The sequence below is a fragment of the Pezoporus wallicus genome, unplaced genomic scaffold (genome assembly GCF_028554395.1).
Source record: "Pezoporus wallicus isolate ANWC-B61680 ecotype Strahan unplaced genomic scaffold, APGP_CSIRO_Pwel_v1 scaffold_3294, whole genome shotgun sequence".
In the NCBI taxonomy this organism is placed as follows: domain Eukaryota; kingdom Metazoa; phylum Chordata; class Aves; order Psittaciformes; family Psittacidae; genus Pezoporus; species Pezoporus wallicus.
Window position 1 is genome coordinate 2,434,289 of NW_026635478.1, and position 25,992 is coordinate 2,460,280.

Below are 25,992 nucleotides of genomic sequence, written 5' to 3' on the forward strand. Positions count from 1 at the left end.
TTTAAATCAAAACCTTTATCTGACTGGCCAAAATAAATATGGGGATGGATTATAATTTTAAATCTTGTGTTTAACAGACTTAGGCTTTCCAGCACATCCTTTATTGTCTGTTAATACAGCTTTTACTGTATGTTTAGTAAGGCTACCTGTCTTTATCTAAAACTTTTCCTATGTCTTAAGCTTTTTTTCCTTAGGGAGTGTACCAGGCTGCTTTCCACCAGTGCAAAAGCAAGCTATCACAGATGTATACATACATGTATGTGTTCATACAACATAGGGCCTACAAGTTAATTTAACTTGTAGTCCTAAGGTGGCATAGATACCTATAAGAAATATGTATTGATATTGAAAAGTAATTCCTCAGATTCTCTGTCCCACCTCACTTTGAAATTCTTTGTCAGCATTGGTACATTGGGGAGAATTTAGATAAAAAAGATCATCAGATGAGGAGGGGACTCTTAGGCCATTTAGAGATTTTGTTAGTTCCTGCATTCAGATGATGTAATTTCAACCTAGCTAGTTTAGATCCTGTTGAAGGAGAATGCTGCAGTGTTAAGGCTTTGGCTGTGAAACTTACAGCTTGAATTGATCTGTTACTGATTCTTTAGAATCATGGTCTAGTAGTTCTGGTATTGATAGAATAAATAAGTAAAATACATGCTTATGACAAGAACAGATGCTACTTGTGCTAACTTGATTATCAAAGATGTGGTTGGTTGTTTCACCATCTCATTGTGTATTTTTAAAAGCAGTATGTCATCTGGAGAACAAGTTTACAAGTGCTTTGATTTTACTTGCAGGCTTCACCAAAATGTTAGAACTATGAGGAGTTACTGTAGGACAGAAACTAGTCTGCAGTTGGTTGATTGTGTGCTGCTTGGGGGGGGGGGGGGAGATGGAGGGTGTGTGTGGTGGGTGTTAGTAACAGAAGGATAGATGTAAGTAAGTAAACTTTGGAGTTGCGAAACTGTCATTTTCCTAAATTCCACAAATTTGAAACGTAAAATGGTTTTAATCAAAGATTAATTTTTACAACAGCTCTTTTTACTGTGAATCTGACAGAAGTGGACACCAAAAGGTAACATCTTGCAAGTTTTCATCTATTACTAATTTTGATATGTGTCAGAAAATCAGATTAATCTAGATAGTTTGAATTATGTGCTGTTGCTATTTTATTCTTTCACAGATGGGAAATGGTATGCATTCAGCAGAAACACATTATTCTGGTATTTTCACAGGGTTATGTTAGACTGCTGGTTAACTGTACTTGTTAACAGTACTGCTGTTAAAAGTTAATTGGCAGCTAAACCCAAAGAAACTGATGGTTCTGCAGACTATAATGTGTCAGTACTAGTTGTGCATAAAAATTGCCATTAGATGTATGTATAGTCACATATTCATCCTTCATAATTGGAACAGAGGTTATCTCTATGTTCTGCAAGAATTTCAATCATTTAAATGTACTTTGGTTTGTGAAATTTGGCTTTTAGAAAACATTGCTGCCAACAATTGTTTAAATGCAGGTGAGTAGAGCAGAACAGTAGCAAAATGAACAATTCTGGCCTGTCTCCCTTGCTGCCAGTGGCAGGAAAGTGAGCAGCACTTTAGGTTCTCAGCTGGTAGCCAAGTGAAAGTAAAGAATCAAGTTCAGCCGGCCTTTTCCTGCTTGGCAGTTGGAATCAAGTTTACTCAAGAGGGATTTAACCAACCTAGACTTTTATAACAATGCTAGGAAGCATGTGTCATTTTTGCCTGTGTATGATTGTGGTTCAGTAGGAGCTGCTGAGTTGCCAAAGGGGTGTTTCTGCAGGTGTGCTCTCAGTATGGGTCCCTGCCTGGAAGTAATAGCTGGGATGTTCAGTGTGTGCCTCCTGCTGTGCTGTCTGCTGCGCTTACGTTATGGAGCACTGTAATGGAAGGGGTATGAGTGAGATAGTGAGAACTTGGGAGTTCTTATCTCTCAATAACCAGAGAGCTGAACTGTGTTGCACTGGTAAATCCACTAAAATGAGTGAAATCACACTGTTATGAGAAAGTGTAGTTTAAGGTAGTTAAGGGTAAGCATGGGTGTTCTGTTAAATAACACTCCACTTGCAACAAAACAGTATCTCACAATTATTCTGACAGCAGCTGTAGCTGTTGTTGCACAGGCCCTTGCTAGCTTGCAGGCTTGCCATTGGAAGGAGAAATGCAGTTGTAGAGGCTGTGGGCAGAGTGGTGGCCTCTCTCTTGTCTGTGCTGGGTCTGGCATGGTGCTGCAGCAGGGGCCTGGCCAGAGGGGTGCGGCTTTTGTTGAAGGAGTTGCTTCTTGCAGCTTTGCCAGGAAGTATCACTAGCTGTGAGTAAACAGAACTGGACTTCTTTAAACTCATCTTAAACTCTGGGTGTGATTGTCGCCTGCTCTGTGAACCAAGAACAGCTTGCTAGTGCTAGAAGCAGGCCGTTGGAGCAGGAGTATGGGAGTGTCCCGGGCTGTAGCTCTGCGGACTGGCTAGCAAGCGCCCAGATACGGGCAGAACGACGGAAGGCTCAGAAGTTCAGGCACAGAGTTTTAACAGGGAGGGTGCACCAATACCTCCCTTCCGAGCTACCCAACAAGTCACAGCCTTCTTCAGGCCTGTCGCAGCTGCGGCGCTCGCCTGACCTAGGCAAGGGCACGGGGCAGCCGACCGGCCCGTGAACCGACCGGCAGCTGTGGCGCGCAGCCAGTGCCCCGTCCCCAGCAGCTCCGCCTGGCGCAGCCTAGTAGCCCCGGGATAAGGGTTGACCCGACCCCCTCACCTCCCCCGGCACGGAGCGCAGCCGTGAAGGGCGGGAGGGGGAACGGCGAAGGGTGGTGGTCGCTGCTGCGCGTGCGCGGTAGTGCCGGTTGGCAGCGCGTCTCTGCCAATCGCTCTGCAGCTTCTTGGGCTGTGACTCCGCCCCTTGTGCCGGCGAAGGACAAAGTGACGGAGCCGGGCCCGCGGTCAGCCTCTGCGCGCGCTGCCGCCATCTTAGGAGGTGAGTCAGGACAGCATTGGGCTGCCCGCTCGCCGGGACCCGCTGTTCGCCCTGGGGCGACGGGCCGCATCTTGGGTGCGGGACTAGCCGTACGGGCCCCTGGAGGGTCCCGCAGTCCCACGCCGCTCTGCTCTTTTCGCCCGCTTCAGGTCACCATGTTCTCCTCCATCGCGCCGCTCGCCCGGCTCAACCCCTTCTACGCGCCGCATTTCCAGCCGATCCAGGATGGGGTGAGGAAGCGAGCGGAGCCCACCGAGGGGCCCACCACGCGGCGGAGCTTGGCGGCCGCATCTGCCGGTGAAGGTGAGAGCGGGAGGGAGGGATGGCGGCCGTGGCGAGGCCCGCGGGCGGGTAAGGCGCCCTTGCCAGCCCGATCTCCGCTCACGCGGGCTTGCGGCGGCCGGGGTGGCGGAAAGAGGGTTAACGCTTACTGGATTAGGCCGGGCCGGGGAGGAGCGGCTCTGTAGCGGGCGCTGGGCCTACGCGCTCGCTTGGAGGACGAGGAAGGGCACGGGCCGGGGAGGCGCTGGTGGCAGCTTCCGCTCCCCGTGCGGTGTGCGCTAAGTGATAGCGGGGATCCGACGTGACGGGAAGGTGCTGGTTTGGAGTAATGAGAGAGAGCGCTGATCGAGTCTGTTTCGGGGCAAGAGTGCATTTGCTGGCTTCTGGGCCTGCAGCCTCGAGGGCTGGGACTTCAGGCCTACGCTTCTTTATTCCTTGGAGAAGAGCAGCATGTGAATCTGGATGGATTTGAAATACTTTTTTTTTTTTACCTTTTTTTTTTGCTATTCCTCTTACTTTTCTCCGTGTTTATTTAGAGCTGGACATCTGAACATCCAGACACATTAGAGGTGCCCTTTGTAGTTGTTGGGCATGCACCAGATGGCTCTGCTGTCTTAAGATACAGTGATGCATTTTAGATTTTAGGTGCAAGTGTTTCCTTATTGCGTTTGTGACTTCAAAGGTCAGACCTTGATGAGACTACTAATAGTGGAGGTAGATGTTAAAATTCTAATTATTTTAAGCTTTTGATAACTTGAAAGCATGCCTCTACTTTTAATTAAAAAAATAAAATGAAATTGCAGTAGTACTACTTTCAGCAAGATACTCATCTGAAGTACTATGCTTACGGAAGTGTGTTAATCCTCTTGCATGAACATTCATATGATATATGAAAGAGAGATAAACTTGTTGGATTTTATTACATTTTCAGAAAAGTACTTCTGACTTTCAGTGTGGTAATCTTGTTGCTTACTAGCTAAAGCCATAAATTATTCTTTGATATGCTGAATATATTTAGTGGTTGCACTTATTTCTTGAAAGCGTGAAGCATGATCTTCATCTTGTTTGAAAGCATATGCTGTCAAAGGTAACCAGAGTTTCTTATTCTTCATAGTTTTTTCTGCTGTGTTCATTCTTTCATGGACCAGTTGGTTCTCTGGCCTTTGTGTTGGAGGTTCACACATTTCAGAAGATATCTGAGCTTACACAAGGTCATACAAAGTCAGTACAAACCACAAGGTCTTTTGAGCTCATCTCAGAGCATTAACTCTAGGATAGTTCAGAGGCAAAGTGTTTTATGATCAGCTTTTGGAATTTGCCCTTGTTAATGTGTCAGATCAGAAGCAGAGAAATCAAATAATTATGATACAGCTATCTTAATAGGTAGACAAGTTTTTGGTCTGTATGTTTATGTTTGAGTAGCATGAGGGTGTTTGTCCTAAGTCCCCTTCTAGGTATGTCAGAATAATTTTCTTGCTCTCTGTACTACATGCTTATCCAGTTTTCTTTTCATGTAACAGTCTTTAGGAAATTTAATTCTTTTAAAATAGAAAGCCTGGTATGTAGTGTGGCTTTCTTTCCCTAATATTGCTGTACCATTACAAACTTAGGTACCTGTAAAGAGCTGAAGCCTAATCAATACCGGCTTGCTTTTCCTAATTACTTGGTTTTGAACACCTGACCAGCAGGTCAGTCTGAACAATAGCATTATAATAAAACAGGTACATAAAGCTCTAGTTTTTTGTGATTTCTACCGTTGTCTGTCAATTGAGGAGTATCACTTGTAACAGTAAATTATTGTGAAAAAGGGAATGTGAATGAGCACTTCTGGTATCTGGGCATCATGATAACTGCTGCAGTACTGTTGTGCAGCAGGCCAAAGATTCAGCTAGACAGAGCTACCCTGAAATACAGACTCAAGAGTCTGTTCTTTGATTACACCTTCATAGAAAACCGTGTTTGTGTTTAGCAAGTCATACTAGCAAATTGTAAGCAGAATGTTACTACTGCTTGCAAGTCTGCTAGCATAACCAACCTTTTTTAGAGGCGTGTGTGAGTCCTGGACCAGCATATTTACAGTCTTGAGTAATATCTCAATTTAAAAAAAAATACTCATAGGTTATGCATTATTCTGATTGTTAACTGATTTCATCCTTCAAGTATAGGCTTAATATGGTGTCTGTGTTTCAGTATTTGTTATTTTAAAGTGGAGAAAAAGTGACACTTCTATTGCCTTGTTGATTAATTATGAAGAGTAAGGTGAGAAATACGAACATAACAGGCAATACAAAGCCTGCAGTAGTTGAGGGAAGAAGTTCCCTTCCCTCAAGCAAAGTTAGAAGCTGGAAAAGCCTGCTAGTGTTAACTGGTGCTCTGTTGATGCTGTTGAATGTAGTTGTAAATTTTTGTTGATGTTCATAAAGGAATTTATTACAGAAGAAAAAAAAGCCCAAAGAAGTTCTCAGAAGCTCTGAATAAAGTTAGGGTTTTGCTGACTTTTGATTTTCATTACTGTTTTTGTGAGGATAGTTCTTATTAAGTTGCTGTAACACTAATGTCTGTTCCATTATATTGAAGTAACACCACTAGATTTAACAGAAAAAGAACCTAGGTTGTCCATTTCTACTGTGGGGAATATTTTCTATGTGATGTATTGTTTTCTATATGCTTATTCAATATATTGCTTTTGCTTATGTATTTAAAATGCTAAGTATAATAGCAGAATGGTGTTGCTACCTCATGCTTATTTCATACTGTTAATTGTAAAAATTACAAAAAAAAAATTGTTTCTTGGTTGTCCCTCATCATGCCCTCTGTAGCTTCTTCAAAAATGGAAGAGGGAAACTCATCCTTTTTTTTTTTCTAGCTCTAGTAACTTTGCGTCAATGGAATTTATGAAAAATAATAACCTGTTCTTTAAAGACTGGATGGTTTTATACATAGTACTGTATGGAGCAGTGCAAATGAAATATCCTTGATTAAACATGATGGGAAGATTCTTTCATGAACCTTGTTTGTAGGCATTGAATGTGATAATAAGATGCAGTTTCACTAAACAGAAGCTGTATAAATCTGAGATTGTTTTAGACTGAAAAACATCTGTATGAATCTGTAAAATACCTGAAAGTGTATCTGCATAAAGAAAAAAAATCCGGTGCTGATCTTGTAGTTCTGTATGGTTTCTACTTAAATACCTAAGTTGTACTATCATAGAATATTTAACCAAAGAAGCTGTAATACTAGAGAAATACTATTCTTGCTTAATTCCTTGATGTAAGAAAATGTTGGACATTGCAGCTCTGAGTCATAATTTCTGTTAGCAGCTTCTGAGATTCATTTCTATGGTTTAAGTGTGCTGAGTGCTAAGACTTGACTGTTTCTTCCATTGCTATTTTCATTTATTTATTTATTTATTTATTTATTAAGGAACAAACTTAATTTCAAAGGCTTAGAACCAAATCTTGTCAGTCCAAGAGATGCTAATTCAAAGCAAGGGAATTATTTTTGAGTATAACACTACAGTTGAACAATACAATATGGGAGATTATTTCAGTGTAATACTTTTAAGAAGGTAGCAGTCAATTTTATTTCTTTTCTGAGCTTTGTTGCTGTTTATGATTGATCCTATATATATAATTTTTTTAATTTTTTTTTAATTAACTAGAATACAGCTGTGCATATGGCTCAAACAGATTCTTTTTGCTTTGTGGCCTTGGTGGGATTATTAGCTGTGGAACAACACATACAGCACTGGTTCCTCTAGACCTGGTTAAATGCAGAATGCAGGTTTGTGCTGCATGTCGGTATGTGGTAGCATTGACAAAGTGTGTTTAGTGTGGTATATTTAATCTACTAATGAACTGGAGGGATAAGCTATCCCCTGGACATATTGTCTAACAGTGCATGGAGTTTATGCAAAAGCATGGTGTGTCTTTTATTTTTTGCTGCAGAGTACAGTTGTGAATATGGCTCGCTCAAGTTTTATGCTCTCTGTGGCGTTGGTGGGGTCCTAAGTTGTGGCCTGACGCACACTGCTGTTGTACCTCTGGATTTAGTGAAATGTCGTATGCAGGTTTGTATTAACTTAAAAATTTCTTAAGATGGTTCTCTATGTGGCCAGCACATTAAGATTTTACAGCAGGGACACTAAATTTTTATGGAGGATAGGAAGTAAGTAAACATGAATTAACTCTGCTGTTGTGAGCCTAACAACGTACCGCTTTCAAGAGAAGCAGAGGCATTTGAGATAATCTGGGTGAATTATTTTTGTCTGAATTGAAAACACCTTTGACTGATTTTGCTGAAAGGCACCAACCATGATGTTACTCTTTGCTGGCTGGTAGGCTCTCTAACACTGTGTGGTGTTGGAGAAAGAAAATAGTATCTTTGCTATTCTGAAGATCTGTGGGTTTTTAGCTTGAAGTGACATGCATGTATAATTTGATCCATTAACATTGTGGATTATCAGTGCATGGTTTATGGATTGGATACTTTATGATAATGCCACTTTGAATAGAATGGGCAAAACTTGATATGGTATTGGTAAAGCCATTGGTGCTTGTGGTTACTCTTGAAGTGGTTCTTGATAGAATTGAAAGGGATGTCATCACATCACACTTAATTTGCAATAACAGTTTCCACAGTAAAATCATCTAGTGAACAGCCGTAGATAGAAACGTACTACTGGATTTATTCAGGCAAATCTGTGCCTCAAGAAAAACAAATTTAAGCAAACTTCTAAATTTTGGGAAATACAGTAGTTAATGACTTCCCTTTTGCGTAGGCTGACTGACTATTGAAGTGGCAGTTTTGTAATGGTAGAACTGAGATTAGGAGGGAACAGTGAATTTAACAAGACCTATTAGTGACATTAGGAATACTGAATGTGGTGTTCTTTAAAATTATGTTATTCTGAAAGGCCTTTATTTAGCATCCTTTGTAGGAGAACCTTTTTCACGTACTTGAGAGCACCTGAGGTTCTGGTCTCAAACTAGTAATTCTGTAAAACAGCCGTACCTCAATTGACGGCAGCATGCTGCTTTCTACAAAATTTGCATCAAGACAAGGTTAACTGTAGGAATTCCCTGTTTCTGCTAGTGGGGAATAGCTGTAGTTGTAGCTCTGTATGTGTTATTGAAAATGTAGCTTAAGTGCACTCTTTCATTGTTACAGACTTCAGAATACAAGATTGGTACCTTGACTACCCATACCTAAGGTTGAGTTTCCTGAGGAGATTGATCGATCATGGGTAGAGAAGATATAGCATCTCAGTTGTTAATCTGACTCCAGATTGGGTTAACAGGCATAAGTCTTGAGAGAGACACAGTGCTGCGTATACAACTGGAAGCGAGGCCTCATGCTTTCCAGGCTTCAGCTGTGTGGTTGGTGTGCACAGTTTGGGCTGCTAGTCCTGGGCTCCCCTACATGGCAAGGGTAGTGACGCTTCCCCTTTCTTCTCCAGCAGTTAGAGGAAGGTGTGGATTCCTGGTGTTACATTGTAAAATCTGTCAGCATGTATCTCTATACAGATCCAGTACAGAGGACCTTACTGATGCTTCCTAGATGCTCCAGGCAGGAACCCTTTGCCTGCTCTTACGTTTTTTTAAGAAGAGGTCAGCTTTTATGTAGATGATAATTAAGCATAATTATGACACAAATATAGTCTTATTTTACAGTACCCACTTAAATACCCAGTATTATGAAATTCTGGATGTTTAGGTGAACTAGGTCTCAAAGTAGGTTCTTGCCAGACTGCAAGACAAAATAACAGTCACTTCAGGTTGGCACATGTGTTCCATAGCTCTTTCTGAAATCGTTAGTTGACTTCTTGTTTGATACCTTCCTTATTCTCTGAGGAAACATTAGATGATGTCATATATGAAAATTAACATTATGATGAGACTTAAAATTTGTCAGAATGACGTACTTATTCACATTGGTCCTTTTTAAAATTTCTAATGAGTTATTAATGAAATCTCACTCAAAAGTTTTTTGTGCAGAAAATAATTTGTATGTACCCTTTACTTTGAAGTGAAAGTGCAAGTATAGAAGTTTTTGAGTACTCTTTGATCTGCTTTGCTCTATCTGTCTGAATTGAACTGGGTAGAGGGATCATACTAACCTTTTCTGATAAAGAATCAGGTGAATTGTCAGGCTTGGTTTGTGGCAACACCTGGGTGTTGATAGGTGTGTAAAGTGATTGAGATTGCTGACAGAAGCTATCAAATTTTGAAAGAATCTGATCTAAACAGAATTATATAAGTATACTACTGACAGGGTTAGAATAGTGATTTCAGTAAATCTTTTTCAGAAAGTCATATTATTGATTTGGAGAATAAATGTAAAGCAAAATTCACATGGTTGGTTTGTTCCCAGTTACTGAGGAACATACTGGCTGTTAAAGTAAGGGCTTGAGACTAGCAAATAACCATTACGGTTACATTAGTGTAACCTTGTGAGTACGTCATTTGTCCAGGGACCATAGGAGGCCAGCTGTATGAGGAATTTAAGAATTTTATGTTTCAGATGGTGGGGGGCTGAGAGGAAAGTAGTAAGCTATATCAAGCAATTAACTGCCTATTCTGTTTAGGTTGATCCACAAAAATACAAGAGCATCTTCAATGGATTTTCAGTGACAATCAAGGAAGATGGTGTTCGTGGCTTGGCTAAGGGTTGGGCTCCAACCTTTTTTGGATATTCCATGCAGGGGCTTTGTAAATTTGGTTTCTATGAAGTTTTCAAGATCCTGTATGGCAACATGCTAGGAGAGGTAAGCCTTAAGTGGTTTACGTGACAGTATGTTTATTGTAGTATTAGTAACACAGAGTATTCACAAAAGCATGATTCATTAACAAAACTGTGTGTTTAAATTCCCTTCAGGAAAATGCATACTTGTGGCGTACTTCACTATATTTAGCTGCATCTGCCAGTGCAGAATTTTTTGCTGACATTGCTCTGGCTCCAATGGAAGCTGCTAAAGTTCGAATTCAGACACAGCCTGGATACGCTAACACTCTGCGGGAGGCTGTACCTAAAATGTTTGGAGAAGAAGGCATCTGGGCGTAAGTATCTCTTGATTATAATTTTTTTATTCAGGATCTTGATGTTGAGTATTTTTTTTCCTAATGAAGAACTGTTGCTAAAACTAATTGTGGCTTTAGCGTATAATACTGACTGTTAATTCCACATGCTCCTTAGATCCATCTTTGTGAGTATCTTTGTGCTGAGTTCTGCTGGATAACTTCATTTTCTAGCAGTCCCAGTCAGAGATATTCAGCAACTTTTTGGTTGTACAGTCAAAGATGCTTGAGTCATTGGCATGTAAGAGTAATATAACTGCATGTTAGCTTTCTGTTCTGATAGAAGTGGCTGTAAATACACAAGTCATTTATTGCTATCAGGACTTGGCTGGTATGCAGACATAAGCCTTACTGCACTTGTAGTATCAGTACTGCATTAGTGCAGTGTTTTGGGATCTGAAGTGACTACAGAAACAGCCGTGCAGGATAGGGATCAGGTAAATTCTAATTCATGTTGCTGTTGTAAGTTAATACTCGGGAACTAATAAAACTTAAATTTCTGCTATGTATGTATTGAGACACTGAACCCTTACAGTGTCAGTATTTAGAAGTTACATTCTTGATGGCAACAGTAAGCTAACGCACACACCAAGTTAGAAATGTACCTTAAGTGCTGGAGAAAATCAAACTGAATTTGGCTCTTCTCTTTTTAAGTTTCTATAAAGGTGTTGCTCCATTATGGATGAGACAGATTCCATACACAATGATGAAATTTGCCTGTTTTGAACGTACTGTTGAAGCTCTCTACAAGTATGTCGTTCCCAAGCCACGAAATGAATGTACAAAAGGAGAACAACTGGTAGTCACATTTGTGGCAGGCTATATTGGTAAGGAATCTTTTAAGTCTTACACTTCATTAATGGACTACTGCAATTCTGTAAGCCTGTCCCTTTTCAGAATATCAAATAGATGTGACTGGAATAAGAGAAATTACATATAACTTTAAATGTGCAGGGAAAAAAACCCCACACTAATCTGTAAGTGGCAAATGGGTCTGTAGTAGGACAGTACTCTTAATTGTTCCTATATATTACCGATATTAATGTCCAAATATAGAAACTGCAGTTTGAGGATACTAAGAGGCTTGCCATAATTTCTGTGCAGTTTATTAGAAGGTGTTTCAGGCAGTTGTACTTCATGTACACAGTTATGGTACAGGTAAAATACCACAGAACTAATGTCAAATTATTCTTTCAGCTGGTGTGTTCTGTGCTATTGTGTCCCATCCTGCTGACTCTGTAGTGTCTGTGTTGAACAAAGAAAAGGGCAGTTCTGCTTCACAGGTTCTTCAGAGGCTTGGATTCAAAGGTACATCTTTCCTTTTGTGTATTTTGGATCAAGCATTTATGGCATGTTGTGTTTTGGGGGGGGGGATTTCTTTTTTTCCTGTTGTCTTACACCTCTCATGCTTTTTGTTTTGCTCTGCAGGTGTATGGAAGGGTCTGTTTGCCCGTATCATTATGATTGGTACCCTGACTGCGCTACAGTGGTTCATCTATGATTCTGTGAAGGTCTATTTCAGACTTCCTCGTCCACCTCCACCAGAAATGCCAGAATCTCTGAAGAAGAAGCTTGGTCTAACCGAGTAGACAACTCATGGACTGACTGTACTGGCCCTCCCAGTGATGAGTTTCATGAAACTTTTATATATTTGACTATGTAGAAAACAAACTGTATATGATACTGTTATTGGCTGCGCCCTCATCCCACGTGAGGGTTTAAATTCTACCACTGTCATTGCCTGAAATAAATGAGAAAGAGAGTGCTTAGTGTCTCTTTACTACTGCATCTGTAACCTCCATTTCATAGCAGCAAATACCTCAAATACTCCTTCCCACCTCATCCCTCCCCCCCCCCAGTAATAATAAAAATAGTAATCTGCACTTCAGGAGCTAGCGAATTGTGAAACAATTGTAACAGAAATAGGTTTTCAATGTTTCTAGAGAAGTGCCGAGAACGTATCCTTGCAGACCTGCGGATACTTAACTGCAGTTCTATGCACTTTGAGTCTAACATTGTATTTGCCTGTAATAAGCTGCTACTGTAGAACAGCTGAATGGTTGAGATGCGAATGAGTCTGACATGGCCTCCTGGTCATGTTATGGGTGTTCTCCATAGAGGTAAAAGGAACCTTGTGTGTAATAGAGCTGTTTCTGCTTTGGGGTGGTCATCCCAATATAACTAACCTAGGCTAACTTTAATTTTTGCTTCTGTTGGCTTTGAACCACACCAAAGAACTCAGTGCTTTTGGTTGTACTGTGGGTACTCCTGGAGTTTGATACATTTTTTATATATATATTTTTTCCCCTCAATTAGTTTAATATGAAGTTTTGTTTGAACAATGCCCTAATGCAGTGCAAGAAGCTATACCTTTTTTTTTTTTTTTTTAGCTTTAACAAGAGGAAATCTAGGCTCCTAGGCATGAAGTGGAAGCACTCATGCAGTGTTCTGTTAAGGCAGTGAATTTTTTCCCAGCATTTTTCAGAAAGGTGAGCATGCTGCCTTCTGCCTTGTGGCTATTCAGAAACACACAGATGATATCACATTGAGAAAAATCCAGGAAATGCTTGATAGTATGTAAAGGGTTCATCATAACCAGCACTACTTTGTTTGCTTAGTACAGCTGGAGCTCAAGTGTCTTTTGTGCAAAACTGTTTGGATATGCTGCCTTTCAGCATGTGAGCTGATGACACTGAACTTGGCGTTCACGTGCATTGCATTGCTGCTGTTTCTTCTGTCTTTCAGAGTCAAAAGAGCAATTAAAGCAGGTGACACTGGAGTAGCATAAGTACTGACCATTGCATCTAGCTGGAGTCTGGTGTTCCTGCTGCTATTTTACCTAATGTTGAGCTTCTTACCGTCTGGGAAAACCCTCCAGCTTCCAAGATTTTGGATGGTTAATGCTAAACAAGCAAGTTGAGCCTTAGTTTGAATTGCTGCCTTGCAAAAATATTGAAAAAAGCCTACAATTGCTCTATTTGTCACCATAACACTAGACACATTATTGGAGTGGTTTGTATCTAACTGCATTGAGCAGCAAAGTCAAATCCTGTAAATTGAAATGAACCATTTGTACAAGAATTTTAGTGCTGAATTAAATGTATTTCATGTTACAAGTATGTACATCTCATAGCCCCATTGAGAGCGAGAAGCTTTGAAGTTAGGAGCATTTAATCATTTGTTACATAAAAGCTTCCTTGGAGAAGAGTGTCAACTATGACTTGACCTTGTATCAGTCAAGCCCATTGGTATTAAATCAGCTTTTGAAGTTAACTTTTGTATTTAGTTCAACTTGGTAGAAAAAACAGTACTGCTGTTGTATACTGAAAATCAGAGTTTCTTTAAAGTCGTGTTTTATCCTGGGAGGCTTTCTTTTTTTTTTTTTTTTCCCCTTGGGAAACATCTCAAGTTTCTTTTAATCCTGCGAAAGTGAAGTACTTTTGTCAAATTTTAAGGCTTGCAGAGAAGCGAAATTAACTTGGCTCATGCAGTTGCGGTAGTCTGATTGTCATGTAATTCAGTGATAATCTACGTTTCACAAGACTTGTCATTCTGGAGCGAAACTGTGCAGTTTTTCTCTAGAATTGGGTCTCTTGTGCATCCATTTTAAATACAGTAATGTGCAGTAAAGTAATTTTAGAATCTGAAATCCATTTACTCGTTGCTTGAGGGTAGACCTGAAACTATCTTTTCAAAGATGCTCAGATAATTTTATCAGGGTAAATCTGAGATAAGACTACAAGGGGCAGCTGGCTGTTCCCCTTTCCTAATGTAACTGAGAAAGGGAAAATAGTGCTACTTCTAATGCTGGGTTTCACAGAAAACACAAGAAAGAGAATTTCCTTGCAGGTGCTGACTTCATTAATGTTCAGCTATGGGCTTGTTTGGATGCTTGTGATGAAGGGGTTTAATATACACTCTATCACCAGTCAACCCACTGGTGTTTTAAATAAGCTTCAGTGGGAAAACTGCAGTATTAAAATGCATTTAAAAGGTCAACTTTATAACTGCTTTAGACAAAATGTTTGGTGTGTTTTCTGAAAGCTGGGTGGGTGGGGTGCAGGAGTGGTGGTGCTTTTGATGGATGTTGCAGGGGAAGTTCTGTATTGAGGAACACTCCATTTTGATTTTGGGAAACTCCAGACCAGTCACTACACCCCAGAGTGCTTTGTAAAACATAGCTTGTGTATATTGTTTTATGAAGGAGACAACATCAAAACATCCTTTCTTGCTGTTACTGGAGCTTTCTGGTTTAAATCATACTGCCTATATAAATGTGGAGTAACAACTCCATCCCCTGTGTCTGTATCAGGTTGTATTACAGATCAAATGTGCTGATACCTGCTGAAATGTTTGTTGCATATCATTTTTAAAACAGGCTGTAATAATACAAATAGTTGTAATTCACTTGCATTTCTACACAGAAATTATGTAGTTCGTAGTGAAAACAATAAACATCCTGCTTTTTTATAGCAAATACGACTACCTTGAGTAGCTAAGTTTAGTAGCTACATGGCCTTGTTACAGAGTATGATTTCTGTAACTCTTGAGTGATGTGGGAGGAGGATGTTGCTAGTAGAAACTTCTTGGCTGAGCTGATGTTCTGGTGTTTAAAAGTAGATCTGAATGTGTTTAGATTACTTTGCTCATGTTTTTCAGCACTGATCACCTAATTGCTGGGGTGGTTGTTTTGTTTGTTCCCCTTGTGAGTTGCTGGCAAGGCTGTTATTGGGCATTCCTATACCTGCATACCAAGTTAAAAGCAAAAAGATGTCCTGAGTATCACAACAAGTTCAGCTGTGTGGGATGAAACATTTTAAGTGTCATAGCTGTATTTTCCATTATTGCCTGAATCTCTTAATCACTTAATAAAACTGTATTTTATTAATCAATAAAATTGTGCCCCTAGAAATGAACTGAGTAAGGGGTTGCAGCTTTACTGATACTCTTCCCCACCACTGACAATACTAAACCAAGGAGGTAAGGTGAGCAGCCTGCTTTAAATGCAATAGTAAAATACTTAACACTCTGTCTCATCTTTCCTGCCATACAAAGAGCTTTGCGTTTGTCCTTAGACCTGTATAATTAAAGGCTACTCTAAAACTTATTTTTTGGTACAGTGGAGGTGTATGCTTGAAGGGCAAATGGAGTTTTGTAATACCTGTGCAGATCATGGGAAATTACTAATCACCTGCCTTCTGAGGATAGTAGTGAGGAAGAGGAATGATTTAGCTTCTGTACAATTAGGAGTCTACTAGCTGCAAGATGCTCAGGTATGACCAACTGGTGAGAAGTTACAAAAGCTGTACTGTCTGCTTGTACTTACTGATATAATTTATAGGGATTTTCTGAATTGCTGTACCTCTCTTAGTTGTTTAATTACTTTTATTCCTGTTCAGTCCACCTTTCTCCCTTTTCTCTGCTAAATCCATTCCCATTATCTCGTTACTTCAGTCTATAGCCTACTGCATTTTCAAATGTCTCGGGTCTCAAGCTCTTGCTCTTCACCACAGGAACACTGGCTGTGGCTCAGATCAGTCTAACCTTTTGGGACCTAAGTAGCTTCTCTTTGCTAGTTCTGCTGCCCGCTATAGTATTTCACAGGCTAAGAAACAGTAAATCATTAACACTATTAGGATTCCTGAACAGAATCCTTAACAGTGGGGGAAAAGCCACTGGTAGGTCTTTCAGAGCATAACCTTGCATTTTACAGGCATAACAGAGGACAACTTTTAAATTGCTGCTGCAGTCTGGTTAAGTCTTAACTCCATATGGAAACCACGTTTTTGTTCCCTCCTTTGGAGCAGGAAAGGAAAGCTGAAGATTTGTTGGTTTTGGGTCCTACTTTCTTCATGAAAGAAAGCTCTCTAAGAACAAGATTTTATGCTTTTACACTATTTTATTGTACAAAACAAGCATTTTATTAAATGTAGCACCTGACACCCTTCAGAAAGACAAATACATGTACAGAGACATGTTTTTTTTTTCTCACATTATACTTTATCCCTTTAAATCAGTACGACTTTGTCCTTTTCTGAGGAAGAGGACAAATTTCTAGTTCAGTTTTGGTGCACTTCTAGAAGCCTTTAAACACTGCCTTCTGAGTACGACACATGATGGAGCTAACACTCCTCCAACTGCTATTCTTTAGGCAGCGGCATTTCACAGTGATCGATTCATGTCTGAAATCTTGGTTATTTCATCTTTTATAACTTTGATCTCTGTTTGAACTCTTGTTAGATTGGCCAGTTTCTCATTCAGTAAAGCAATTTCCTTCTCCCGCCTTAATACATCCTCCACTAACCTTCCTATTCTCAGTGTTAGGTCATTTATGAACTGCGCCAAGATGGGAAAATCCTTTTTAAGTTTGTACATCTTGGGTTTTAAATCATTTGCAAAAGTAACTGTCTTCAGAACTTTTGCTCTGTCACCTTCAAGATTCAGAAGTCTATCTGAATGCTTGTTAAAATCACTCCTTAACTCAGACAGCGCTGTCTGAATTTGCTCAATTTTTCTTGTGTTACTGGATGCCACGCTTTGTAGTTTTGTACTTCGGTCGATGCTGCTGCTAAGCAGGTCCCCTATGTTCTTTACTGTCTTCTTTTCACCTTTTTCTACTTTATCTTCTAGTGTTTTCAAAGTTTCTGTCAGTGCAGTAGTATCTGAAACTAGGCCTGAAATGCGCCTTATGTCAGTTTTTACTGCCACAATGGTCAAAGCTAGGTTTTTTGCTACAGAAGCTGCATTCTGTTCCACAGTTGAAATGGCATGAAAAAGGGCTGTTAAATTCGTCTGCAGTTCTTCTTGGTTTTTAATTATGCTGTTAGACCACACTTTCATTGTATAAATATCTTCCTGCAGATGTTTAATGTGAGAAATTACTTGAAGATCTTCCAGGTATTCCATTAGGTTCCAAGTCTTTTCACACTAAAGGAAAACAATCAAAAATATTTCACAAGATTTGCAGCTTAATATATATCAAAATTGAAGCTGTATCTAATACAGTATCTTACTAATCTGATATTGAAACCAAATGCAAACCCTGTCTGTGGGAAAGAAATGTTGCAACACAAAAAAAAAGCTTTTTTTTTTCAGTATACATAACAAATGCATATATTATTACTTTTTCTATTCCAACAACCATTGGAGGAAGGCACTATATGACTTTCCAGCACGACCTCTGAAACCACAGATCAAATGCAATCTTCTGATTTATGGAAATCTTTTGTATTAAGCCAGTGACAGCTGTGATCTAGAAAGACACACATAGATAGTTTAGAAACACTTAAGAAAGATGACCACTTCAAAATTCTTTTATCCAAAACTCATGGATCATAATTAATTGATGTGGTTTTATTTTGGTAATCATTATATGTATTTTGAACATGGTGGTCACAGAAGGAAAAGCTGAAGGAATTAGGCATGGTTCTCTTTTGTCTAAAATAAGACAAATATTTCATAGAAAAGCCCTCCATCAAAGCTGTGATAATGAGGGGATACTCATGTTATAGCTAGATTTTTAGCAGCATTTCCTACTTCACTTCTTTGTGGGTTTCAAATTTGAGAGGAAGAAAGGAAAATACCCAAGTGACACACTCCTGTTCAATCCCCAGTAAGTCTGTAGAATTTGGAAAAGAAACAATTTATTCTGAATTAGATTATGCACAAGGACAGGGTGATTAACTGCAATATATTTTATTTGAATATGACTGTAAACAGATACAAATCTGTACATATGTAATAAGTATGATGAAACTGATAGACTTTATAACATTGAGAAGTGCTGGCTTAATAGTCTCTTGAATGGGCAACATTAACTGTAGTGAAGATTTCAGTAGAGTTCTAGATAGATGAATGGACGCAGCCAGAATAGCTTTAGCCTAATTAAGTCAAATGTTGTGGGTTCATACTGTCTACTAAGCAACCTACTTTCCGGAGTTCAGAAGTAGGAAATTATCAAACCAGACATCTGTAGACACAAGTTTAGAGTGGTCTTGAGATCCAAGTTTCAGTGAACAGCTATCAGGCACATCAGGTAGTACTGCATCCTGTATAAGGAGACGTAATAGATCTACGGAAAAATTAGATACTATCAGCCCCCAAATACATAACTCCATGGCTTTCATTAACTGCTCCTGCAGCCCTTGGTTCACCAAACTTCAGGAAACAATGTTAGTGACACTGTTGAGGCTTTTTTCCCCTTTGAAATGCAAAGCAATACCAGACATGTCACATAATGTCTAACAGAGAACATTCTGCAAAAGTTAAAACTTGTTTCTAACAGCACCAGAAAAAACAAACTAACTCACAAATACCAAACAAGAAAAAAAAAAAAAAAAAACAACAAACTCAGTGACTGATCACACCAAACTTTCAAATTAAATGCTGAAGAACCACCTAACGGGAAGATCTGTAAATAAGGACTTCAGTTTACATGTAGTCCAACAACTTCAGTGGCAGAACAAAACTATGCCTGTGATTTCAGGAAGTCTGAAAAAGATGGAAATTAGGTCTGAGGAGGGTATTTGCACAGGGTAAAGGAAATGAATTATAACACCAGCTGCTATGTAACCCTGTGCTTATAAATACCAGTACAAGCTTCTCCATAAGGGGTACTCACTTTCTGTCAAGCTGTTGTATCTAACCTGCAGCTGTTAGAAATGTACTTGGTGCGTTTTTCCACATAATAAAATGTGGATACCAGTAACAACTGACATTCAGAAGTCTGTATTGTAAGCACAAAAAACATGGCATATAATACATTAAAAGCAAAGTACATGTGTATCTGAAATAAGAACTTAATTGTTCATGGTAATATAATTGTCCATGGAATACAATACAAAAAGTAACAATATAAAAAAATAAGCAGTGAAAACCGAATGTAAATTGTAATCTGATGTCTTCAGTTTTGACTTCCCCCCCCACTTTAGCGCTAAATATTTTGCTTCTAGTTCCTTTCTAATAAACTTTTAATAAAGAACCTAAATTAATCCTTAAGATGATACTCCTTCCTCCTTAAAAAAATATTTCTTGTTCTTTAGCCTCTATATAAAAAGTCTGCCTTTCAATCTAATGCCTTTTTAAATTAATGACAATATTTCAGCTATCCTTAACATATGTTGGAGTCACATTATTAAGTGGTTTTTCAGCAATGAAAGCCGTAAATCCCAATTCACTTATCCCCATTCTGGTCATTTTCTAAGTTACTGCTTTCCGAAGTTATTTCTTTTGAAGATACTTTCATGTCATGCATGTTTTCTTCTAAAACCAGTATTTCACCCTTAATTTTCAATATGCTGTCATTGTACTGCATGCTTTCAAGAACCTTTTGCACGGCCACTGTATCAGAAATGGATTTCAGCATATCCTTTTCCACAGTATATAGCTGTGTTGTCAACTCCTGTATCTGTTTCTCCATACTTAGCAATTCACTTGATAATCTAAGAATAGAGTGAATAGCATTTTCAATTGCTGGCAAATGGGTCTTGCACTCCTCGATTTTAGGTTCATAGTTGGCAAGTTCCTGATGCAGGTCTCTGCCCTTGGCTGACAGACTATTCTGTTCTTGTTCTAGCTTTTCAACTGCCTCTGCGTGCAAGTCCAACTTTTGCTCAACTCTAGAGAATTCATCATCTTCTTGCCTTTTTAGTGTTTTTATATTTCTAGCTGTACTGTCTTCCAAATCTCTTACTCTTTCTGAAAGGGATTTAATTCTTTGGTCAACTTCATTAATTTGGAAAGTAACTCTTGTATGTATGGATTTCACTTCCAATTTTAAGCCACTGGTGTTAGTGTTCATTTCATTCAAGCTTCTTCTCCAGGAATTCCTGACATTTTGGAACCTCTCATTAACGTTCTGCAGTTTCAGAGAGAGAGTCCGCTCATTGTTCTGAATATCATTTATGATGTTATGAAGAGAAGATATTTCCTGCTCAAACTCAGTCATCACAGAGACAGGCAAGGCAGCTGCTTGGAGGATACTTTCAGAAGACTCAAGCTGCATTTGTAACATAAAACAATGTCCATGTCTACTTCTTGAAAGTAAGATAGAAAACCATTTGCATTTAACAGAGAATAAAGACCCTTAGAAGCCACATTACTTGTTACAAAGCTCCTATGTGATTTGTTTTCATGCTTCAACTTTAAAATATTGCTGATTAACCTTGCATGAAGAAGTCACAGGAAAGCGTATGTTTGTTGTTGAATTTCTATAAAAAACACACTATTTTCTTTGTTGTCAATCCCTTATTTTCCATGTGTTTTTTTGTTTTGTAAAATATATCACATTATGTAAATCCCACGCAACATCTTGCAATGTGTAGTATATAAATAACCAGATCACATCATGTATAAATGACATCACTACAAGCTCAGTACTAGAACAACTTCACTGGCATAAGTCATACTGTTTTCCCGTCATTATCTGCAAAATAATTCAGCAGCCAGCCCAAGTTTTCCACTTGATAATGTCACAAGCAGATAAGAAAATAAAGTAGAAATGCAAATTATTTCTATCACTTCATTATGTCTTCATGTTATTATGAAGGTCTACTACATAAAAATTCCTATACATTTTCTTCAAAACTAAGTATCTTAGAATTATACACAGAACAGTACTGGTAGCATGAAGTATATGCATAAATCAAGTTTCTGAAAATAGTTTAGTGTCTTTAAAAAAATACTGAGATACAACCACTATATTCACATACTTGAACAATGGTATGGATTGATACATTTAGTCACAAGAAATACCCTCCAAGGCCTATTCACAGGTAAGTAGAATACATTCTGAAAATTTGTTTAAAGACAGTCAGTTAAGTTTACCTAAATGACAAAAAAGTAAAACAATGGTATATAATCACTAGAGGTTATCCAATTAAGATGTTAATGCTTACCTTTTCAGAAATTAAGTTAACTTTATTTTCCACATCCAGGAATTTTTCAGCTTCTTGCTGTAAGAAAGTATATTTTTTTTCCATACCAGCAAATTGACCTGACTGCTGAAACAGGACCCTGCAAAGTGCAAGTAAATAAATAGTAAACAAAATTATAGAAGTCACATATATTAAGTGTTCTAGGACCTGATTCACAGCAGTCTGTTACTGAAGGGATTTATGTTCACAGAATTTGCTAGATTAATACATGAGAGAAAAAAAACAAACTAGAATTTAATGAAGTTGATCTGTCTTCATACTGAAGTTATATATGTATATATACACACACACCTACAGAGGTAGAAAAATAAGGCATCAGCCATAGATGTGCTTGCTTCTTATGCTGCATGCCATTCAAACAGGAAAAATGTCCAATAAGACAGCTGACATAGGGCGTTACATGCTCAAAATGCATCATCTTACAATACATGTTATTGATAAAGTACTATTTAACCTAACATGGATATAAAATACAAAAAGTTAATTTGACTTTCTTGTAAAGCATCATAAAATGATGCACAGAAGCCTTTGGATTTAGAAAGGCTGGTTAACTCTTATGTTTAACTGCAACCATCCAAGATCATAAGGTGCACTGCAGCAAAGCTTGTATAGTTACTGTTATAATGAAGACAGCAAAGACCTCAATCCTGTACTTTACATACATTCTAGATACAGCTTAGAAAGCTCCTAAATTCACAGTAACTGAAAGTACTTTGTCCAGTTAAAAAAGAAGCAAGACAAACAAGCTAAAACCCCAAATTTTGCTAGAGGGTTGTCAATCCCAAAACAAGGTTTATTGTAGACTATGGAGGGGTCCTCACAGTCATAACAACGATTTTACCTAGAATAATAGAGTTTATTTAAAATACTTGTGCTTTCATAAGTTGATATTTATTAGTATACTGAATAGCAATTAGAAGTTTCAAAAGATCTAAAATATTCTATACAGATTAAGTTAGTAAAAGCTAAAATGCTAATGATGATAGATAGTTAGATGCATGCAAACCAGATATAAGCAGAAAATAAGAACAAATTTTAGATGTCAATCTGAAAATTAAGATGAAGTGTAATAATTGGGACTAATTTCTTATCCTAGAGTTTTGAGAATTTAATCATTTCTGTATGAAGCTTAGTTTCTGATGGAACTAAGGTACTGATGCTAAGATCTTCTAAAACATCCTTTACAAAGATATTTGACCTTTATTTGAAGACTCCCCCAATGAACAATTTACCATCCTGCTGAGCAAATTATTTACATAAAACCTTACTTCACTTCTACTGTTGAATTATTACCTGCCAAATGAGCCTTGTTGTACTTATTGTCAGATTAAGTTGCTCTTAACAGTTAGATGTAGTCTCCAAAGCAGGTATTTAGAATTCATGAGCAAGGCAACTTTTAAACTTTCAACATGATGGAACAGATCAAGCTTCTATACTTTCTTACTGTACACTGATGCTTCCACACTTGGGAGTACTGCCATTCCTTCCTTGATCTTTCTAACTTTAGGAAATGTAACTAATCATATTGTCCATGATTTAACAGTATGGAATACAAAAGAAAACATTAAAATCCAGTTTAGAAGGTTACCTACCAGGTCAGCACCAGGCAGACAGCAAGGGAAATCATGCTCAAGTTTGTCCGTGAGTCCATCCAAAAGGAACTCCAATTATTGCTGGTCCTGGGACTTACCAGCTTCTCACAGTTACTTTGCGTCTCAACCTTTTGTGACCCTTCATTCTTCTTCGATGAAGAAATACTTTTATTCCTCTGCTTAACTTCAGACATTTTGTGTTTTAAAACAAGCAGAAGCAAAAGAGTTCTAGGGAAAAAACAAAACCAAAGAGGACTACTTACTTCTAAATATCCTCAAATATAACATTTTGCCCTTTAGTTACACCCAAAAAGTGTTTCCTGCAGTGTTTACTATGTTTTCTAGTTATATGAACTTTTGTGAAGTGTCATAATACTTTCATAAGACACTGTGGAAATATAGACACTGTTTTCTATACTACAGAGCACCACTTTCATATTTTCTCAGACTGAGCTGACTTCTCAAACTTTAGCTATTTTTACCTTTCCAGAAATAAGTCACCTGTTGTACAGTAAGCCATCTTCAAGATATATTTAAAAATCTGGGACTGAAAGCATATTCCTTTTTATAGTTGATTATTGTCACAATTTCATCACTATTTCATCAGCAATTTCACTATCCTGTTTTACTTGTAGATTTTCTTAAATTATTATCTACTCCACTTTAAATGGGAAAATGAACTTCCTCATTTTAAAAAAAATGGGATTGCAAATCAAACTTTAACTTAGAAATCTGTTGTAATGATTCCATGTCATTGTTGTGGTTTAAACCCTAGCCAGACAGCTTGTTCACTCACTCCCAGTGAGTGGTGCCGGGCTGAGAGCAATCGAGGGCTCCCCCCCCGGAGCTCTCCCCTTCCCTGCTCCTGGGGGAACGGGGAGGAGAATCGAAAGAGTGCAACTCCCACGGGTTGAGACAAGAACAGTCCAGCAACCAATGTACAGCACAAATCACCACCACTACCACCACCAACAACAGTGATTAGAGAAAATAACAAGGGAAGAGAATATGATACCACCGGCCAAGAAACCAGTCCCACCTGGAAGCCTGTGTCCTTCCGGGTAACTCCCAGTAACCCCCCACCCCGGGCATGACGTGCTGTGGTATGGAATACCTCCTTGGCTAGCCTGGGTCAGGCACCCCGTCTCTGCTTCCTCCTGGCTTCCCCTCCTCCCTGGCAGAGCATGAGCCTCACAAAGTCCTTGGTCAGGGTAAACATCACGTAGCAACAACTGAAAACATTGGTATCACCAGCACTGTTCCCAGGCTGGAAGTCAAAACAGCACTGCACCAGCTACCACAAAGGAGAAACATGACTGCTACTGCTGAACCCAGGACAGTCATCCATAAAGCCACAGACTTCAGTTAATAGAGAAATAGAGAAGATGAATTAAATGCTGCATCTAGGTAAAAAGAAAGCCATAATTTCATCTTTGAAGGTCTGAATAGAATTCAAGCAATATGAATCTCCAGTTTCAAAGAGTACACAACCTCATGTTCTAATCAACCAAGTAGGAGACAGTGGAATTTTTAAGTCTAATTCTTCCACCATGCTGCTCAAAATAGACCAGAGCCTTGGTAGATTCAGTTTAGCACAATTTGAGACAAAAACTTTGTACTTCTTTCTGCCACCGTTTTGTCACTTGTCAAAATACGACTATTTAAACATTAGAGATACTTACATAGTCACACACAGGCATAAAAGGCATTGTTTAAAATTTAATCTGTCACAGGGCATGAAACTGAGAGCTGCTTGCAAGTCAGTACTAGAAGTGTGCTCTGAGCTTGACCTGTAGGAAATAAACCACCTCTGGCTCGCTCCCTCCCTTCCCCCTCCCTTCTCCCCCCCCCCCCCAACCCAAATCAAAAATATTGTTTTATAACATTTAAAACACCTTTGGGATTGAGAGCACGTATTACGAAGTTAAAATTTAAAAGAGATCTGAATGGTAGGTAGGAAAATAGTTCAATACAGGAGCAACAAATCAGCCTTAAAAAGACAAGAGCACAGCCCCGTGCAGTGGGGACAGACGAGCTCCCCATAGACGCCCCCGAGCCTCTCATACTCTTCCTGCCCTGCCTGCGCCCGGCCCAGGGCACCGAAAGAGACCGACTGCGGCTCTCCCTCCGCCCCAGGCTTCCAGGAAACTCCCACAGCCCAGGAGCAGGCCTGCAGGACACCACCCAGCCCCGGTACCACCACTCTTCCCACGACGCCACCGCCTTGCAGTGCTTAGAGCTGCCGTTCCCCCTCCCTCAGCAACCGGGCACCCCGGCGCACCGCGGACACCCTCCGTACCCTGGAGGCTTCCTCCGGCCCCAGTTGCAGGGCGGGGGGGCGGTTCTACCCTGCCGTGACCAAGTTCACACGCCCGGCGGCTATACCTCCGTCCCGGGCCAGCGCCTGTCGCCCCACCCGTCAGAGCTGTTAGGAACGGCAGGCAGCTCCTCCCGCCACGTCAGGCGCGCTCCCGCTACCGGCCGACGAGGCTCTGCGCCGGCGCGCCGGGCTGGGCTCCGCGCGGGGTGGGGGCCGCGCTGCTGGCGGCTGCTGCGGACAGGAGTGGGCCGAGTCGGCCCTTATCCCACCCCCGGGCCCGGAAGGAGGAAGTAGTCGGGACGCGCTGCTTCCCCGCTGCGGGGCAGTGGTTTCTCAGGGTGGGGCGAGAAGTTGTTGCCGGCGGCTGCAGACGGCCGCGGTGCCAGCCAGGTGAGTCGGCGGGGAGGGAAGAGGACGGACAAGGTAGGGCGGGATTGAGGCTGACTGCATCCCGCGGCCCCGAGCTGTGTGCCTTAGAGATGGCTTGTTCCCCTGACCCTTGGGTAGGTTGTGGTAGCGGCCGGGCAGAGCTCCCTGTCCCGGCTGGCGGTTGGTTTGAGCGCTCCGGTTTCTGTTTCCTTCTCCCTGCGGCTGGTAATGGCGAGGCGTGTCTGGGTCTGAGGTAAGCCTTTGTTTTTTGTTCGCGAGGTGCTTTTGTTTTGTATTTGCCTCACTGGTGGCTTAATTATCATTTAGTTAGTTATTTTTAACCTGGACGTTTTTTCGACTGGGGAGCCTTCCCGTCCCCACTCCTGAGCGGTACGGTGGGGTCAGGGAAGGGTGTA

The 25,992-nt window shown here is 40.0% G+C and overlaps 2 protein-coding genes and 1 non-coding gene across 6 annotated transcripts; 2 read left to right on the plus strand and 1 right to left on the minus strand.

Annotated features, from left to right (window-relative positions):
- Positions 1-2,850: 2,850 nt before the first annotated feature.
- Positions 2,851-12,126, plus strand: SLC25A3 (solute carrier family 25 member 3). Of its 3 annotated transcripts, none has more exons than XM_057425271.1 (8): positions 2,851-3,000; positions 3,150-3,303; positions 6,947-7,068; positions 9,872-10,051; positions 10,162-10,343; positions 11,016-11,188; positions 11,559-11,669; positions 11,790-12,126. In XM_057425271.1, exons 2-8 carry the CDS (start codon positions 3,156-3,158, stop codon positions 11,948-11,950), a joined length of 1,077 nt encoding a protein of 358 aa, XP_057281254.1. In that variant the 5' UTR covers positions 2,851-3,000; positions 3,150-3,155; the 3' UTR covers positions 11,951-12,126. The 3 variants fall into 3 exon arrangements, with proteins under 3 accessions (XP_057281254.1, XP_057281245.1, XP_057281266.1); XM_057425262.1 differs by lacking the exon at positions 6,947-7,068 and adding an exon at positions 7,233-7,354; XM_057425283.1 differs by lacking the exon at positions 2,851-3,000 and adding an exon at positions 7,233-7,354 and having other exon boundaries at positions 3,163-3,303.
- LOC130610962 (small nucleolar RNA SNORA53) lies at positions 10,466-10,705 on the plus strand. Its single transcript, XR_008975127.1, has one exon. It is a non-coding gene; the product is annotated as a small nucleolar RNA SNORA53 (small nucleolar RNA).
- A 4,300-nt stretch (positions 12,127-16,426) lies between the features above and the next one.
- On the minus strand, positions 16,427-25,223 carry IKBIP (IKBKB interacting protein). Of its 2 annotated transcripts, none has more exons than XM_057425252.1 (4): positions 25,187-25,223; positions 22,888-23,115; positions 21,257-21,374; positions 16,427-17,288 (listed from the first exon to the last, which is right to left on the minus strand). In XM_057425252.1, exons 2-4 carry the CDS (start codon positions 23,079-23,081, stop codon positions 16,524-16,526), a joined length of 1,077 nt encoding a protein of 358 aa, XP_057281235.1. In that variant the 5' UTR covers positions 23,082-23,115; positions 25,187-25,223; the 3' UTR covers positions 16,427-16,523. The 2 variants fall into 2 exon arrangements, with proteins under 2 accessions (XP_057281235.1, XP_057281227.1); XM_057425244.1 differs by lacking the exon at positions 16,427-17,288 and adding an exon at positions 19,491-20,358.
- Positions 25,224-25,992: the final 769 nt, after the last annotated feature.

Bases quoted from the DNA above. Each gene is read 5' to 3' on its own strand.
- SLC25A3 (XM_057425271.1), top strand. From the start codon at position 3,156: ATGTTCTCCTCCATCGCGCCGCTCGCCCGGCTCAACCCCTTCTACGCG. The intron at 7,069-9,871 runs GTTTGTGCTGCA...TATTCTGTTTAG, and splicing joins TGGTTAAATGCAGAATGCAG to GTTGATCCACAAAAATACAA. The intron at 10,344-11,015 runs GTAAGTATCTCT...TCTCTTTTTAAG, and splicing joins GGAGAAGAAGGCATCTGGGC to TTTCTATAAAGGTGTTGCTC.
- IKBIP (XM_057425244.1), bottom strand. From the start codon at position 23,081: ATGTCTGAAGTTAAGCAGAGGAATAAAAGTATTTCTTCATCGAAGAAG. The intron at 21,375-22,887 runs GTAGGTAACCTT...TGCACTTTGCAG, and splicing joins GTCTGCCTGGTGCTGACCTG to GGTCCTGTTTCAGCAGTCAG. The intron at 20,359-21,256 runs GTAAGCATTAAC...TTACAAATGCAG, and splicing joins TTAACTTAATTTCTGAAAAG to CTTGAGTCTTCTGAAAGTAT.